This window comes from Lygodium microphyllum, chromosome 1, assembly GCF_053477565.2.
Source record: "Lygodium microphyllum isolate KBCC chromosome 1, Lygodium_microphyllum_v1.1.10, whole genome shotgun sequence".
In the NCBI taxonomy this organism is placed as follows: Eukaryota; Viridiplantae; Streptophyta; class Polypodiopsida; order Schizaeales; family Lygodiaceae; genus Lygodium; species Lygodium microphyllum.
This window is the reverse complement of record NC_141135.1, coordinates 70,876,789-70,895,677: the sequence shown is the minus strand read 5'-3', so window position 1 is coordinate 70,895,677 and position 18,889 is coordinate 70,876,789. Positions and strand designations below refer to the sequence as shown.

The following is an 18,889-nucleotide window of genomic DNA, read 5'->3' as shown; positions in this document are numbered from 1 at the left end:
CATAAAGCTATCATCAGCCAAAGATTGAGTAATGAAGTACTGTCCAAAAGGAAGGGACAATCCAGCCAACTGAGTAGAAGCTGCCATAGAAGATAACATCGAAAGAACCGGATGAGTCGCAAGGGCAAAGAAGAGAGGACTCAAAGGGCAACCTTGTCTCACAGAGCGTGCAAGGACAAATGGCTCGATAACACCACCATTTAGTATAACTCGCGAAGAAGCTGCAGTACTAATGGTGTAGATCAAGCGGGACATCCGAGTACCAAAGCCCATAGTAGACATAAGTTCTGCAATGAAAGACCAGTCTAAATAATCAAAAGCCTTTTCCAGATCCAATTGAATCAATACCACTTGCTGATTAGAGTGCCTTGCATAGTCAATAGCCATTTGCACATTTAAGATATTGTGTAGAATGTTTCGGCCCTTAATGAAACCATATTGAAGAGAATGCACAATGGCCGGAAGATGCTTGTGGAGCCAATTCGCCATCACTTTGGAAAAGATTTTATACATCGAACCCATCAAAGAAATTGGTCTCCAATGTTTCAACATTGACGGCGAAGGGACTTTTGGAAGCAGTTTGATAAGACCTTCTTTCCATGAGGAAGGCATGAACCCTGTTTCCCAAACCTGCTGAAACATAGCCGTTAATTGTTGCACCAATTGGGTAGCAGAAATCTCAAAGAATTCATTGGTGAGACCATCCCAACCGGGACTTTTATCCTTGGGCAGGTGTAATAGAACATCCATAACCTCCGCCTCACAAATATCTGTCTCCAAAGTAGTTTGCATATCAAGTGGAACCTGATTGCAGACCAAATCATAGAAAACTGAACGTGCATGAGTAACTTGGTCAAAAGGGGAAGGAGAAGAACCAAAAATGTTCCTGATGATCCATTGTCGCTTCCGAAGTATGCTTGGTGCGTTTGCCCGCAAGCTGGAAATTAGAACCAAGGTGCATCTCCTCTGTGCAAGGAACCATATCCTCTGGTTCCTCTGTATCAGAATCCGGACCAAGGACTGCCACCGTTTGGTCGATAAAAGCCATATCCAGACCAACCATGTTGAATCACCACTTGTGCAGGTCAGATGCAGGGCCAGGAGCTCTCGGGTAGTAGAAACGAGCGCAGGCCGCTCTCCCTCCCTCCCTCCCTCCCTCCCTCCCTCCCTCCCTCCCTCCCTCTCTCTCTCTCTCTCTCTCTCTCTCTCTCTCTCTCTCTCTCTCTCTCTCTCTCTCTCTCTCTCTCTCTCTCTCTCTCTCTCTCTCTGTCTGTGTGTGTGCAAAGGCAAGGCTGCTCTGTCTCCGTGCACCGGACTAGATTGCACGTGCGAGGCACGAACGCAGGTAGCAGAATCCAGGGGCGCAGGCTCGAACGGTGGATGCTGACTCTCGCTGGGACGAAGGAGAGATTTGTGTGCCCTGTGAAAAACTGTCACAGACAAGCTGCTACCTAGGGCGAGCGGACTGTCGGCTGACAGGCGATGGCGGGCAGGTTGGACAGCAGGCCGGGTCTGATGGCCGGCAAGTTGGACGGCAGGCGGGTCTGATGGCGAGCAGGACCGACGGGCACCGACGGCAACCAAGACCCTCACATCAGACAGCCAACGGTGGGCAGGTCCGACGGGCAATGAAGACTCGCAGGTCAGACGACCGACAGCAGTGCGGAGCACTCAGGCGGCGACATCACATTCTCTCTCTCTCTCTCTCTCTCTCTCTCTCTCTCTCTCTCTCTCTCTCTCTCTCTCTCTCTCTCTCTCTCTCTCTCTCTCTCTCTCTCTCTCTCTCTCTCTCTCTCTCTCTCTCTCTCCATCGATTGCACTTTGTGATTAGGTCACATAGACCTTTTGCAAACATTAAAGTAGGCTCAAAGACAAGTAGAAAACAATATATGGAGCCAAAAGGCTATAGCCTATAAAAAACATAAGTCTACAAGCATAGAAAAAGGAGATCATGAAGTGGGCACAACCATGGTGGTGTGGATGATATCCATTCATGGAGCAGCCACCTCTCTTAGGATCACACTAGCCAAAACCATGGAACTAACTTGCCACAGTAATAATCCTTGAACATGACCTACATGACCACAGATACTTGAGACCGATCTAAAATGAATGCATTTAGTGTCCACCAAATGTGCCAAAGACCAATCCACTGCAAAAAATGAAAAAGACAAGGATGCTTTGACAGTAAAGTAGTTGTGGACAGCATCTTGCCTAAAATCCAAGAACGGATGATTGTCTCCTAACATGTCATTGAAGTCCATACTCAAGAAATGGAATCCCAAACCTATCTAGCAACTAGGCAGAAAAGAAAAAGATGAACAAGAGTTTCATCACATGTAGTACAAAAGGCACATCTATCACCCACACAACATATTCCATGTGGGAAGATCCCTGAATAAGAAGACTCCGTTACAAAACTTTCCCCTAGTAAGGACACTAAGACCTCCATGATTGCCTTACCACATAGACCTCCACAATTGAAGCAATCGATCATACCACTTAGCTTTACTATCCTGAGTAAACCAAACTTTAATTGCTTTCTCGATTACCCATCTTTTTTCCTCCCCATCTTTTTTCCTCAACCATCCTATCATAAACCTAATCTAGTTGATTGTTTCAAAAATCGTCCGAGCAAAAGCCCCATCCAACTATGGGAATTAAGAAATGCAAGCAAAGGGGAATGTCATTGAAGCCATTCCTCCAAGTTCGAACAAGTCAGCCTGTAACCCTAAAGAACCCAAAGTATTGACAAGTAAGCACAAAAGGATAGACCCGAGACTAACTTGGAATGTCAAGAACTTGTATAGTCCTTAAATCTAGTTGTGCCATCCTATTAAGCTTTTCATGTTCCATGTTCTTATCAAGCCAATAAAGCAACTTGGATGTGGCCAAAACGTCAATTTACAATGCACTAGCCTCCCTTCTAGAGTTAGGGGGACGTGAAGAAGTGAAGCGGAGGATGTAGTCAGCTGAAGGATCTCCTGCCAGGAAGCAATCAAGTGTGAAAGAAGAAAAGACTCATGTTTTTACATGAATCAAATTCAGAATATGCCACCAGGAAGCCTTGACTCTAGTGCAAACATGTAAGATTCTCTCTTTTTTTTCGTAAATGTAAGATTCTCTCTCTCTCTCTCTCTCTCTCTCTCTCTCTCTCTCTCATCTGCCAACTGAGTATAACCAAAAAGAATGCCGAAAACAGTTGGAGACAACTCAAGAAGTGATAGAAATCGATGGGTCGCTGCAGGAAATGGTTGAGAAACGATGAAAGTACCAAACAATTGTGCATGAAAGACTGCATGATCTCGCACTGTCCGAGCAGACAAGAGAGACCAAAATCTTGAAAAGGGCCTACAAAATGAAGATGCTCAGGCTTGCCCGGTGGCGCAAGCACGGAATGGGACTTCAGAAGTTTCATGGAGCTACCTGTCTTTGATGGAAGGAGCCATGCTGTGTCAATGGCAGGGATTTTATAGAAGGACTCCAGTAATTCAGAATGTTCACTGAGGTTGAGTTCGTCCGCCTGAGAAGAGACGGAAGTTTCCGAGCAAGCGGCCAAGGTCTTGCTTGCTGATGACATCCTGGAGCTTGCTACTAGTGTTGTCTTCGCGCTCAAACTGCCTCACAGCAGAACATATACAAAAACGGGACAGCATTAGCAACAGGATGCCTGGCTTTCATGGAGTTGATTGTGATTGCTTGTGTTGGATGATAGGAGCGGCACTTACAGTGGAATAGAGGATGAAGAGATGGAAACCCGAGCTGAACAGTAGACGAGAGGGTGGGGAATAAGGTGCTCGCAGTATAGCATCTCTTCCCAGTTTGTGCGCCGTTCCACAATGGAATTTTATACCCCATGTTGTCTCGTTTTTCTTCTGCAAGACAAGGATATGTATTCATTATATAGAGCACGTCACATGTTTCTTTGGTCGGAGCGGGTGCCGTGCCATGCTCGAACTTGGCTGCAGTTTCATGGAGTCCATCCAGTAGTGTGGTGTTGTAGCCCACCACGTTGGTTGTTCACACAATCATTGTATTTATTAAGTACTTAGCATCCTTATATAGGGTGCTTTGTCCTTGTATTTTACCTAATGAACTTTCTCCAATGTATTGTTAATTGAATTTTCTTTTATTCGAAAAAAAAGGTTGGTAAATTGATCCCCAATATTTTTATGGGTAATTGACAATAAATATGAAACACAAATATTTACATCATAGCACGATGAGTCTTAGAAAAGACTAAAACCCTTCTTAGCACTTAGAAAGATGCTTCAAGGCCACCTTAAATGCTTGCTCTTTCTTACTAGGGACTTCAAAAATTGCTAGGCTTTTGGCACTTGAAATCCTAACTAGAAGAATATCTATGGAAATTTCGTGTTCTTTCCTACTAGCTACTTTATTCTTATTTCTACATAGGTGGTTGTAAATCACAACCTTGGAGATATTCCAAGCTTACCTTGTCTCTGAATAGAGATGTCCTTGTTTTGGCTGAGGCATTTGGGATTGTGTAGTGGAACCAATCTTTCATCTTTGCCTATAATATACTTGCTTATTTACAATGCCAAAATAGATGGAAACTGAAATCTAACACATGCATAGTGGGCAAAAGCCAAAAATTATCCTTAGTAGGGAGCTTCTTCATAACTATCTTCAAAAGCACCAAGTTCAATTGTTGACTTAGGGGGCTAACCAAGTGATTAACAAATCTAGATTCCCATATATGCACTATTGAGAGGGTAGTCCTTACCAAATTTTCTTGATCGTGAGTGTTGCCCAAACTCGTATTGAAAAATAATCACATGGGCTTGATAGGTTTGCAAGAACTAGCTTGCAAACTCTCTCTCTACTAGGATCCTTCCATGAAGTAAGATCACATGTTGAGAACTTTGCATATCTCTTCCTGATCCTCTACAATGGGAATACCACGAATCTTTAAAGATTCTTATTGTATTCTTTGCATCCATGTTTTCCCTCCTTTCATTAAATTATTTGATGCCATTTTGTAGGGGCTTTTTTATATTTACATATCTAGCTAGCCATGCTTTGCAGCAATGAGGAAGACAAGTTGTTTATTGGAGTAATTGGCTTCTCCCCTTTACTCTTCTCACTTGTCACCTCATTCCTCACTACAATGTATGCCATCATATACATCATTTTTTAGGTTATTCGATCCCCTATATAGATAGTTTAGGGCCCTAAATCTTAAATAAATGAAATTTGAACATGTGCCACATGAGGTTTACTAATTATATTTCAAAACAAGTCAAGTCAACCCCTACCTCTAGACCCATCGCCTAGATAATCTTACCCTCATAAACTACACACATGGGCTATATATTACTGATGCACAATAGGATTTCTAAAGTGCCAATAACTTTTCCACCAAAAACCATTGACATTGAAAATAAAGAAAAGGACTCATTCATAAGGACTATGAGTCCATTAGCTAGTGTCTCATCCCAACAATGGTTAAATGATTTATCTTCATTGTCCTTTGCAAGTTAAAGTAGTCAATAATGTGTTATCATGAGTGTTTCACATTATGTTTTCAAAGTCACATAATCATTTTCTCCACAATTGAGTAAATGAGTTATGAGTGATCTATCAATCAAACTCCTTATCCACACCTTAGTGAACAAAATACATGTTCTAAGATCCGAGATACACGCTCGACTTTCTTATATACTTAAAAGATATATGGTAAAGAGAGAACATATGAGAGAAAAGAAAGATGTAGAGAGAGAGAGAGAGAGAGAGAGAGAGAGAGAGAGAGAGAGAGAGAGAGATTGACAACACACTAGGGATTGGAAGATGGGCCAATCCCTCCCCCCCCCCCTTTGTGGAGTTATATTATCGACAAGGAGTAAGCTCCTCCGTTACATATAAACTAGTTCTTAACTTGTAGATCTTGGGAACAAGATCACGGTTTCTTGCACGGTATATAACTGGCTAACACTTGCACAACTTGGAAGTTGACACCTTTTGATCCTTCTTGAGTCTCTCCTTCTTTTCTACACAATATGTGTAGGGCTTTCCTCTTGGAGCTTTATTTTAGCAGAGCTTCCGTAGTACTTGCACATTCTCTCCTCCTCTTGGATGCATGCAAAGTGAGGCTTCTTTCACCTCCCCCACACCCAAGGAGAGCCTTCTCTTTTATAAGCTTTCAAGAGCTTCTCTTCTTAGAGAGAGACTTGAGTGCCAAGATTAGAAAAATTGATCTTCATGCAAGATGTGGTTGTTCTAGGACCTACTTTGCAGTACTAATTTCAAGATATCTCTTTGTGCGTTGTTCGAATGAAAAAATGTCAAACATAAAAGTTGTAGATATCGTTTTCGATAACCCTCCCTGGCCGTTTTTAGAGATCAACTTTGTATTGCAAGATATTTTAAAAATGGATTCACCATGTCTATTTTATTTTAAAAAAACTTTTAAAACTCTACTCTTAACTTGTGGTCCATGCAACCACCTCGAGCCATAGATAAGGAGAGCTCATTAGATTGCCTTGGGCCTTAACCTTAAGATTGACTTCCCACAAAAGCTTGTGTCATCTTAGACCTTAGAAAGAGAAAATCACTTCTCTCCTCACTTCCAAAGGATCACATCTCTCATTTTTCTTAGTGAGAGAATTACCACTCTCGTTTTTCTTAGTGAAAGAATTATTTCTCTTCTTAATTCATTAAGAGAAAAAAGACCTTAAACCTTGACTTGTAAGGGAGAGGATGACCCCAAATGAATGCAATGCTCATTACACATAAGTAAACGTTCCGAGGCATCCTTGAATGCACACATAGATACATATACACAATGCTAATGCACTTCCTCTTCTTAGAACTCAATCCATCTTCATTTATGTGTAACTCCTTGGTTCTTGTGTACACTCTTACACTTGGCAAACACTTACTTTCCCCTTCATAACTTGTATTGCATGTACCGGATATCCTCGTCACAGTGCTCTGATCACCCCATTAAGTGATGCATTAGGAATATTGGTCTTTAAATGGTCTCATGTCCATGCCAGATCATCGTCAATACTTAAAGAAAAGTGAGTCAATTTATTGACATAAATTTACTAAATAGAGAATGCATAGTAAGCAATCAAATTAGTGACAATACCAAAAGAAGTTACCACATGGCCTAAGCAAGGAAAACATTTTATTTAAGACTTTACACTTATCCTACTCATATCTCATGCACATGAGGATGTTGGAGGTTATGCTCATTTGTGTGAGAGGTATTATGAGTTAACCATCTTGCATACACGAATGTTTTGATCATCATGCTTATTTGGTTCACGAGAGATGAAAGATTTGTTAATATGTGTAATGAAAACTATTGTTACTCTTTCCATGTCTACCACCAATGTAGGTTTCTCATATTCTTCTATTTCTTTAAGGGTCACACCAACAACCTTTCCCTTGCCTTTAAGATTTTGATTGATTGTGAAAGTACCCATTCATTCATCTCACCAAAGTGTGCAAAAAGGTTAGGGATAGATAGTTTACTTGCATCAAAGCTATTAGTAGAATTAGCAATGGAAAAGAAGTGATTTATGTTTAGCAAACTAGTAAAGTGGAATTTAATCTAAAAAGTAAACTTTTCAACATGGGGTTCAAATTTATGAACTTGGGAGCCTACAAGTGCTTGTGACGAATGGATTGGACTAGTTGATCCCCAATGATGCTCTTATTCATTGTGGTAGAGGCAAAATCACATTCAAGAATCTAAAGGGAGAGCAAGTAACTACTCAAGGGGAAGTACCAAAAACAAAAACCTAACTAGCAAATGCTTCACGAGAATTTTCCATCATCAAGAAACAATTGATTGACTAACACATGGACACACAAAGCTTCAACATAAGGCAAGTGCCTATCATAGTAAAACAACAAAGATATACTCAAACACAAAGCAACACCAAAAAAGTAGTGTAATTGACAAGCATATTGATTATAGTTAAAAGAATTGAATGGTAGGAGATAGAACCAAAGAGGCCTTTTAGAGCTTGTTTGAGGAACCCACAAATGCTTGATCTTTCTCGAGCAAATAATAGATTTCTGTCGACATAACAACCATCTCGTAGGGCAAGTGCATGGGCAGACCTAGAAGAGTGATAGGCAGGGAGAGCGAGACTCCAATGGATTCCACGTGAACACCTGCGACTGCTGGAAGAGTAACGGTCAACCGCCAGCCTTTCCATGTATGAGGAACAAGCCCCCCTCTCTCTCTCTCTCTCTCTCTCTCTCATGTATTCATGGGAAGGATCATACGGGCTTGCATCCGCAGATTCGAGCGTGACTTCCCAAAGTCCGTTTCTCCAACCGTATCGAGGCTCGGACAGACAAGACTCTGCTCCCCTCCATTGCTACACAGTGAGCGCACGGGTACGGAGCTCAAGCAAACCCTAACCCTAATCTCTCTGCTCGGTAAAACCCTAGTGACTGTTGACTGTCGCCACCACCTCATCATCACCCGCAGGGCCACTCCCCCGAGTGCACAGGCCCGCTCCATCTCTTCTTCAACCCAAGGGCGTGCCAGGCCAGCCGAAGAAAACGAGGACTCTGTCTTTCGCCGGACACTGTACGACCATGCCGAGTGGCTCCGGCACCGCAGCAGCGGCCGGCATGGCCGCCACATGCTCGCTATTCCATCCTCCCGCGTTGTCACCGGCCTGCTCCCCCCTTTGGTCAGCCTGACACTCTTCTCCGTTGCCATCTCAGCCTTCAATTCAGTCATTGTGTCGGGTCTCATTCTGCCGGATTGGGTGCCCTTGCTGCGGGTTGCCCCCCTGCCTTTCCAGATCACAGCCCCGGCAATTGCATTGCTGCTTATTTTCAGAACAAACACATCGTATTCGAGGTTCGATGAGGCCAGAAAGCTGTGGGCCTCTGTTGTCAACAGAATCAGAGATGTGGTTAGGCAAGCTGCCACATTCATGCAGCACCCTGAAGACAATCGGAAAGTCAAAGAGATGGTTCGCTATCTTGTGAGTATTCTCACGACAGTCAAATTTGCCTGCTATCTATTCTTCTTAATATTCACGCACAATTTTGGGTCCATAAAGTATAAGATTGCATTGTATATGTGGGCATGTGCACGAATGAAAGTGGATGATGATGATGATCATGAGTATAGATGTGATGATGATTTTTCTGTTGTCGATGATGATGATAGCAATGTCAATGATGACAGTGACAAAGAGGACGAGGAAGAAGGATAACAGTCTCTCTCCTGGCTGGGATTCTTGTTTCATTGAAAAATATTCTACCATAAGATATCTCAAGGTGAGATTATCTTATAGTAAAAACATTCAGAAAACAGTTCTAGCTAAATGTGAGGTCTCGAGGTCAAAGGAGATATTAAGAAAGAGTATCTGAAGTATACAACAAAAGAAAATCAGGAAAAATCAATGGTCTTGTGCAATATAGATAATCAACAAAGCCAAAAACCCGCTCTGAGCAAAGAAGAGTGAGAAAACTGGCAATGGAGGAGAAATAAGCCAAAATTTCAAATTTCTTGCTACAGCTATCGCTTGGAGTAGATGAGATTTAAGCCAAAGCTTCAAAATCTTTCCAAATGTTCTCTTGGAGATCAGATTCTAAAGAAACCCCACAATGATGCTCATTGGGTTATGCATTGATTTAAAACGTGTTCTGACCGAGATTGTGTTTGTTCTAATTCTCCTACCTCAACCTCTGTCAAACATTCAGAAGATAAGATTCACTGTAACCATAAGAGTTTTATGGTGTTGGCATTACCATCTTCCTTATGTAGAAAGTAAATAGTGCTTCCATGCAGCAACAGAAAGTGATCTAGAAGATGCATGCAGCTGTTCTAAAAAAAGCCTCAATGCACGTTGCAAGTCCAAGAGATTCTGCAAGCCATTGGTGTACCGAAGCCCATGGTTATGGGTCTTAGATGAATGCAAAATTCTCAGATTAAGTTGTTCATCAGAGCAAACATCACATAAAACTCAGAAATCAAGAGAGTTGGAACTTCATGAAAGTAGGGAGTTTTAATCTCAACCAAGGCTGCTACATCTAGGCTGTGTTCCATAGATTGTTATTCCAGCCCAAAGCTTAAAATATCTCTACATTACGCACATGATACAAGGGCTAAAAGCAGTGGTGATAGAATGTGTAGTTAGAGACATCGCACAATTCAAATATCAATTCAAATCTACATGCACAGCGTCCACCAGCACTGTTTACACAGTGAGCACTGCCGGCTAGAAAATATGACAATCTGTTTTTGCTGAAACCTTGTGCAGGTAGCCTTCCCGTATTGCCTAAAAGATCACATAACTCATGAAGATGACTTAAGAAAGGAACTGAGTTATATAGTGAACAAGCAAGAGCTGGAAGCTATAATGAGTTCCCCTCACAGGCCCAACTACATTTTGCAGGAAATTACACGACTTGTTCATGATTCGCATATCAGTGGCACACATAAGGCTATAATGGTAAGTCTGTTCTTCTCACACAGATGCTGGTTCGTTATTCCATTCCTCGCATTATGACTTCAATTGTTTGGGCTTGAGCAGGACTCCAATGTGACAAAATTCTATGACTATGTTGGAGGATGCGAGCGCATATTCACAACTCCTATTCCTGTATCATTTACTAGGTTGACCTCAAGACTCCTTGTGATATGGCACATGTTACTTCCATTGGCTCTTTGGGAGGAATGTGATTGGATCACAATCCCTGCAACATTTCTGAGTACCACTGTTCTTTTCTGCATCGAGCAGGCAAGTTTCACACACACCCACGCCCACACAAAGAGAGAGAGAGAGAGAGAGAGAGAGAGAGAGAGAGAGAGAGAGAGAAGTTGTGTATTTTGCACTACATGTGATGAAACATTGCTTCATCTTTTTGCCTCTTGTCCAGTTGCGCGATAGACCTAGTCTTTTATTTCTTGCGAGTGGCTCTCGGCAACTCACCTCCGGATAACAGCCTGGTCATGGATTATGGGAAAGCTGCCCTCCATGCCTTCTTTGCATTCTGATTATTCCTACCTGTTCGAGTTCCTTAGATGGACTGCCTTGTGGCATATTTGGCATACTCGGAATGCCTTTATTTTTGATTCGGTCTCGGGCATCCATGGTCATGTGGCCCGTATTCGAGGTTTAGTGCTATGGCAGATTTCCTCTATGATATCAGCTGACTTGGTTCTTCCTGACATTGCTGCCCCTGGCTGGCTATTGTTCGCTCTACAACTAGCAGTGTGATTTTCTCTTTGTGATAAAGTCCTGATAGTCTTTTGTAACTTTCTTTGAAGATCTGATGGTTTAATGTAACAGAATGTAAAGAGAGAGAGAGAGAGAGAGAGAGAGAGAGAGAGAATTTCTCTGATGACCTGATGGTCTGATGTAATAGAAAGTAAGAGATATAGAGAGAATGGTGACCTGACGGTCTGATGTAAATTTTTACTCCTTAATTCAATTATCTTCACGAAAAAAAAAGAAGAGGAGAGGATTAGATTAGATTTCAGATCAGAGCAGAGCAGATCTCAGATTAGAGATCAGAGATCAGATGATTTGGCAAACATAACCTGTGTACTTTCCTGCTACAGCAGTCATGTCTGAATTGAACACCACTTTTATTGATCAGATGGTGGAGGCTTTTATGAAAGAGGGGTTACCTTTTTCTATGCAGGCCGAATCCTGGTGCTTTCCTAGATTTGCCACTGATTGAATTCCCTTTTGTTGGGTGATTGTGTGGAAGAGATACTTGTGGGACCATGGGGCTTTTATGAAGTAATGTTAAAGTCAGCCATGCTCCGTGATAATCCCCTAGCTAAAGTGCCTTTGCTTTTTGATCGCTACCTTGTTCATGTTGTGCCTTGGCGACTGTTGATTGATTCCTAGTGCTTGCTTCAACAGGAGTGCCCCTTGCCCTACTATGTACTGGCCTTTGCTAAAGGAAGCTATGGTAGCTATTGGTACAATCTTGGTGCCTCCTAGTTTAAGGGCCACAAATCGTGACCACATGTGTATGTTATGGGATATCCCTTGTAAGAGGCCTAACTAGCTGTAGCTAAATTGCCTTGGCATGCCATCATTGCATTTTCGTTTGAAATGGGGCACTTTTGTTGGCCATTGTTTCTTGGGGCATTTATTAGTTGAATATCTAGAAAAACTTATAGCTTCAAAGACTGGGAGTGTCCCAACTATTAATGAGGATCTTATGGTTGATAGTCTTTCGGATGATGAGGCAGGCCCCTACTGTGATCAATGTAGACAAGGGAGAAAAGCCTATGTAGTCTTTGGATTGCTCGGATCAAGGTTGGGTGGATGTACGTCCTAAAAGAAGCAAGAAGAGTAGTGTTGACTTTTCAGCTACTATGCCTAGCCCTACTCAAGACTCTCTATATACCTATGTTTGACAAAAAGATAAGGCCCCCACGGCATGTCCAAATAATAACATGATCTCTTCTGTCCCTTGTATACCTTCTATAGTGAAAGGTTCTACAGATTGTTTTAAAGGTCCGCCAGTAAGACTTGCCTTTGACACACGTGGTAAGGTGATTGCACCATGGGATTGCCGTTATCCAAGGTCCACCCCAAAAAAGGAAGAGGATTCCTCTACCTCAAAGGCGGCAAATCAGAGGATGAACTCGTTTCTAGTTCTATTTGATTTTCTTGATGAGGGAACTCTTGGATTCCTATCACAAAAAAGTTAAATCGAGGCAAAACCAACCTCGGGTTTGATCTTCTTTCTTTGAATAAATATGAAAGTATCACTTGGAACGTGTGTGTGGTGCATGATAATTAGTGGGATGTTTTATGTGTTGTTGAGTATAGGAGTTGTGATGATGAAGGTAAGATTGTGAATTGCCATGGGTTTCACTTGTTTTATGTTGGAGGCTTTGCTCATGAGAGATTTCAGCTAGTCCTGATCAAGAATGATGTGTGTGCTCGTTTTCTAGTGGTTGAAATAATGTTCAAAGGGGAGGTCCTATGGCTGGTGGGCCAACATGCCCCAAATGATCCCTTGTCTAGACTTGGTTTGTGAGACAGACTAGCAGCCTGTTTGGCACTTGGTAGACTAGGTTTGTTGGTGGGAGATGTCGATATGTGTACTAATGCATCATAGTCTACCTTTGAGCATTCAGTGATGGATGCTCCCAAGAGTTGTGTTTTGGTAGGAGCTTGATGCCAAGCACTCTAACTAGGAGGTGGTATTAATGTAGTTGGATTTGGAGAAAGCTTTTGATTATTTGGACTTGTTCTTTCTTGCAGAATTGATGCGTACCATGGGTTTTGGGCCGCGTATGTCCCACTTGATCTATACCATTAGTAGTGATGCTTCTTTCATGGTTATATTAAATGATGGTGTTACTAACCCCTTCCCCCTTGTATGCTCGGTTTGACAGGGCTGTCCATTGAGTCCTTTTTGTTGCACAATCTCTAGTAGACGACACCTTCATGAACTTGCATGTAGAGAAGGACAATCTTTGCAAGGCATTGGATGCTTGGACATTGTTTGGGCAAGCTTCTAGTCACCATGTTAATGTTGCAAAATCATCCCTTATCAGTTGCACTAAATCTGACATTGAGTCCTTGGGATGGTAGGGGGTGGTGACTTTTGAATTTGTTAATATTCATAGTCATTGAAGTGTTGTTTTTTATGTCAAGCTTATAGAACTGCATTAACAACTTGACCTTAAGAGTTTTTGGCTTGACTTCCAAAGATCCCGTCAAGCTCATCTCAAGCCTTTTTAGCATCTCTGATGCCAGAGATATGGTGCAATACATCATCAGATAGTTCCCAGGCAATGATGCCTAGAGCCTTGTTGTTCATCTTTTTCCACTCCTTTGTCTTGAGTTGGTCTTCTTTAACGAACCCGTCTTCATCATCTTCCTTCTTGCTATATGCATCTCTTGCATCATCCTCAAACAGGTCCCACAAGTCCTTTTATATAAGGTGGTACATGGTCTTGTTAGATATGCTCAATGCCCCACCCTCATAAGGTGCCACCAATGATCCATGGTGTTCAAAGTTGTAAGGCCCCCATTATGAGGAGAAGCCATATGTGGGAGGATATTGGTTGAGTCCTAACTTGTATGTCAGATGAGGTTTGTATGACCATATGGCAAAAAGGTGACCGTTGTGGGTCTAATCTTTGGGTTAGACGGAGTAGTTAAGCTGGTAGCAACTCGAGGCACATTGCATAGAGTTGTGGGGTAAGGGAGTTATTAGGGGGCTCTATTTTGGGGTTCGAGGGCAACGCCCTTGGCCCGATGGTAAAGGGAATATTCCCTGGCCGACTAGTGGAGGCTCATATGGTAGGTTGGTCAGGCCGATCTAACCACCTTTGCAGGCTATAAAAGCTAAACCTCTTCATAGCCATCCATGATCTATCTTTCACCCAATCAGAGTTGTTCCAGCTAGCCTTAAGCTCTTCACCTAGCTTCTGTCTAGATCGCCATCTAAGCTTCATAGTATAAGCGCAGGGTGGACAGAGCCATCTTTGTATCAGTTGTTTGAAGTTAAAGAAAAATTTTTAATTATCCTCTTATGTGCTGTATACTCTCTATCTCTTTCTCAGATTCTGTTCGCTGCGCCGTGTAATTTTTACAATCTTCTCCTTCCAGGCATGAAAGCCTTCTCCATTGAACTTGGCTATTTGCTCAAGTTATGCCATGTTGATTGGCTTTAAATAGTTGAGTTAATACCAGAAAGTGAGTTGCCCAAGAACACAAGTAGATTAGTACCAAGTAACACTAGTTGAGTATCAATAGATACTATGCTTGAAGATTTGAAGTTTTTTATGTTGAGCTTGATGTTGCTGTTGATTTCTCTCATTCTTTCTGATTTGATGGGAAAGAACTTGTCGAAAACTGAGTGAATCACCAAATCAGAGTTGCAGGAACTTCCTTGAGCTAAGAGAGATTTGAAAATGAAGTGAAAAGAAAGCTAGAGGTGAAATGGGTATGGAGTCTTGGTCTTCTCTTGAATCTTTGTGGATGACTTCTAAGCTTACTCAGGCACTTCCAGATCTGTAGTGAGCTCCAGAGATTGTAGCTTAGTGATTAAAATCACTGTTGATGAGCTTTCAGGTTTTTGGTTATGGCTACCAATAGACAGACAGCTAGGGTTTTTCTCTGTGTGAGCAGCAGAGGAAGTTTTTGGGGAATCCTGTTTGGTGAGGTTAGCCCACTTGGGGGGCTACCAAAGCCCTATGGTGGCAGCAAGGATTGCGTCATGTATTGGTCGGGATGATTTACGAACTACTGCATAGCAAAAATTGTGCCAGATCTTGAAGAACAACAATGCCGGCCATTGCCGTCAGCTATGTTAGGCTTTGAGGCGTTGAGAGGGTGCGCCTTGACCTGTATAAGAAGTCTCTAGAAGGATGTAGAACTTGAAATGACCTGGTTTTCTCACACTACCTCCTCCAAGGTCAGTAGGTATGATATTTTACAGGCACACACAGGGACAACAATCAATAATTTGTGCAATGCTGGGCAATAGAGATCCCAATGTTCTAATGTAAAGTGACATAGAGATCCTTATTGAGTCAGGGAACACTTCTTTAGAAGGATGCTTGAAGAGATTTGGCTTGTGGAAGAAGATCCAGGAGCTCAAAGCAGGGTAGATGTAGTTTAGCTATTGTAGACATGAAGGTCAAGATGAAGTTGAAGTTGAAAATGGAGTCATAAGTTGGATGTAAACTGAACAAAGATGACGAGAAGTGAAGAGAGACTAGGGAAGCAATGTATGGAGCTATGCCATGCTCAACTGAGCTCTGATACCATGTGAAAAGCATGGATCTAGAGCATGGTAGGAGCTATGAAGGATGGAAGATGAATACACAACTCATGATGACATAGACTTAGATAGACTAATTGTTACACAAGTGAATTAGGTTCCAAGTTGGAAACTTGGACTCATAAATACATTCTTGTGTAAGATGGACAATGACTCTAACTGATAGTTCCATTACTTCGAAATGAGTGTCAAATATATGCCTTTATAGCTTTTTGGATAGTACCACTGTACCTCATTGCGCTTATGGGATTCTGCCATCTTTTCCTAGAGCATGCATCATATGTCATCTTCCAGTCTCTTTTGGGCACACATCCAACCTCTATGGACATACATATCAAGTATCATTTGCTATTCTCAACAGGATTGCCCTTGGCAAGATTGGGATCTTGCTAGTCATCTGTTTTCAGAAGGCTTCATCTAACCAGGTGTATCATCTCTTAATTAAGGACAAGAATTGATTGGTTACTAAAGCCAATGTGATTTGGGCCATGCATAAATCCAAGGCTTGGTGGAAAATGACAGTGATGGAAGGATGGTTGAACAAGACCCCATTCAAATGCAAGGTCTTTCGTTTGAGAGTGATCATTGGTGGGCTTTCCCTTGCTTCAGCTCTTTCTAAGTGCCGAATCTTAAATGGTTGTTACTTCTTTTTGTACAACCAACATGGAATCTTCACATCATAGATTTATTTCCTGCCTTGTGGCTAGGAAAAATTGGGCCTGGGTTTTTGCCAGGGCCAAATATCCCACCCCGGTGCAGCCACATATAAAGGTCTTGAGAGAGATTAACATCTCCAAAAGGCCAATGTGGCCTATGAGACAAAACCAAGGTACATCTTTATTTGATGTCATCTCATCATGAAAGTGGAAAAAATGCATCCTACTATGAGGTGAACATCTAAAGATCTCAAGTCTAAGAATTGTATGCACAAAATATCTAGATACTACAGCTGCCTCTATGAATCTCAAAGTTCTCTCTCTCTCTCTCTCTCTCTCTCTCTCTCTTTATATATATATATATATATATGGGAAGTAGGCCACTCAAGGCTTGGCTCTCCAAGGTGCGTCGCGGCATGGGGCTGTAGTGGTGTCATGCTTGGGTACTGTCAAGTGGCTTGGGGCTTCCCCATAATATCTAGAGTGGGGATGGTTAGTGCATTGAGTGACTAGAAAGGGGGAGGGCTTCCAATTTTGTTGGGGTGAGGGGGGTAGAGTGGCCCGGTGAAGGTTTTCTTGTAGCTGCACTTGTGTGGGGATTATGGTGACGTGTTGGAGTCTCCCGTTTGGGGGGGGGGTGTCAAGGAGGACTGTCGTGACGCATTGGCGCCGTGTTTTGGTCATGTGGGCCACTCCTAGCCCAATGCGGCAGCTGTGACGTGTTGGTGCCGTGTCGTGTTCATGGCGCCATGCCGTGTTCTGAGAGAGAGAGAGAGAGAGAGAGCGCTTATTTGTCTGTTTTGTCTGCCAACATGAAGCTTTACTGTGTGTTAGTTTTGTCCTGCATTATTCACAAGAGATTACAAGCCCTATGATAAAACAATATTGACTTTCCTAACGTTATCCTGCATGAACTTCCCATAGAGATGTCGGTCTGTATATGTCTTTTTCCAGCTCTTTCATGGCCTGAATAGTCATTCTATGAATCAATCAGGTTGGTGTGGTGATAGAAGAGCCATTCTCCATCTTACCTTTGGGACTTCTATGCGAAAAAGTTCAGAAGAATGTAGAGAGCATCATACAAGAACATGAAAGTACATCTCGCTTCTTTTTCCAAGTAATTCATGTGTGCTTGGCTTGTATGAATAGAATAGGGTTTTAATCCAATGACTTTCATGCCGCATCTGCTTGATAAATTCCGAGGGCTCAGTGACGTGACGAAGTGAAACAATCCTTAATATGATACTTTATGAAAATGTCTCACTAGTGTGTTTCATCTTTTTTCATTAAGGCGCATGCATCATTTCAAGTATGGACTACTACTCTTCACTTGCATCTTGGGTGTTAATTAGAGCTGGAAAATAATCCCATGCGTTTTATGGCTATTGCAGAGTTGATGGAAAAGCCAGGTTGTGGCATGAATGGTTTGCATGAAACTCCAAACTCTTGAAATTATCATTGGGACAAGTCATATTATCAGCACGCTATTGCTAGTGTATACATGACTTCATACACACATCCATACATGAGGAAAGTGGAAGCTCTCTTTGTGATGTTCCATGAAGAAGTATTGGCTATGGTTAGCAGAGAGCTCCCAACCGGCATTTTGCTTTGTAATATAACATTTCCCAAGCTTAGAGAAACAATTTAAATACATTTAGCAAAGTGGGTCAACTCACATCTTCACTTTTAACAAATTCCTCCAATGCTTGGATTGGCTATACTCAAAGATATCACATGAAAAATAGAAATAAAGGCACATTTAATTTATAATTGTTGGATTGCTTCCTATCTTATATTCAAGAATCTAAGAACTAACATGTTTTTTAGAACATAGTATATGTTCTTGTGAGGGGAGGAAGTCTGCTTGAACATATATAGCTCCATGAATTGAGCAAATCTCATTACTATATAGTGGCTCACAAAAATCCATTAGTTAGATCTTTATAGCCCACACTTTAGACTATATATTACACAATAAGTATTTAAGCACCATCATAGGTTCACAGCCACCGCACGAAAGCTAATGGCAAAAAAGAAATAAAAAACTCAGATGCAAATTTGCATTTCCTTAGTCTATCTTATGTATGTCTCCCTTTTTTAATTTAAAAAAAAAAGGTAAGGCTTATGAGACATCATAGTTGTTGTGATAATAGGTTATGGAGATGGCTAGAAAGGGTGCAATCTCTCTTACCTCCTAGCTCTTTTGACACCATTTGGCAACATCTAGTGAAAAAGGCACTCAGGCTCTTGTGCCATGTGTTATCATGCAAATCACCTTGAGCTGACTTGTTTAAATTGAAAACTCTACTTGGTCTTGCAATTTGCACCTCCTCCTAAGCATTAGATTCAGAGCTTTTGAACATTGGTGGTAATAGGTGTCTTGATAGCATCGAACAACTTCTCCTATAATTTGATATCTAATCTTGAGGTAATTCATACTATTGTCATCAATGATACTA

At 41.8% G+C, this 18,889-nt stretch overlaps 2 protein-coding genes across 6 annotated transcripts in view; one reads left to right on the top strand and one right to left on the bottom strand.

Moving 5' to 3' along the window:
* The window catches only part of AARE (acylaminoacyl-peptidase-like protein), a 168,545-nt gene extending 164,530 nt beyond the window's left edge, over window positions 1-4,015 (bottom strand). Inside the window, exons 1-2 of one of the 2 annotated variants that reach the window (XM_087678308.1) lie at window positions 3,729-4,015; window positions 3,427-3,617 (exon numbers count right to left, since the gene is read on the bottom strand). In XM_087678308.1, the coding sequence (XP_087534434.1) occupies window positions 3,427-3,617; window positions 3,729-3,811 (274 nt within the window). In that variant the 5' untranslated portion in view covers window positions 3,812-4,015. The remainder of the gene's footprint in view (window positions 1-3,426; window positions 3,618-3,728) is intronic. The other variant, XM_087678302.1, reaches the window with a different exon arrangement.
* A 4,045-nt stretch (window positions 4,016-8,060) lies between these two features.
* Window positions 8,061-18,200, top strand: LOC148041239 (voltage-dependent chloride channel 2, chloroplastic-like). Of its 4 annotated transcripts, none has more exons than XM_087678284.1 (5): window positions 8,061-8,981; window positions 10,401-10,457; window positions 10,539-10,745; window positions 17,422-17,521; window positions 17,819-18,200. In XM_087678284.1, the coding sequence occupies exons 1-5, from the start codon at window positions 8,250-8,252 to the stop codon at window positions 17,875-17,877; spliced, it is 1,155 nt and encodes a 384-aa protein (XP_087534410.1). In that variant the 5' UTR covers window positions 8,061-8,249; the 3' UTR covers window positions 17,878-18,200. The 4 variants fall into 4 exon arrangements, with proteins under 4 accessions (XP_087534410.1, XP_087534391.1, XP_087534401.1 ...); XM_087678265.1 differs by having other exon boundaries at window positions 8,063-8,981; window positions 10,266-10,457; XM_087678275.1 differs by lacking the exons at window positions 17,422-17,521; window positions 17,819-18,200 and adding an exon at window positions 10,885-13,625 and having other exon boundaries at window positions 8,063-8,981; window positions 10,266-10,457.
* Window positions 18,201-18,889: the final 689 nt, after the last annotated feature.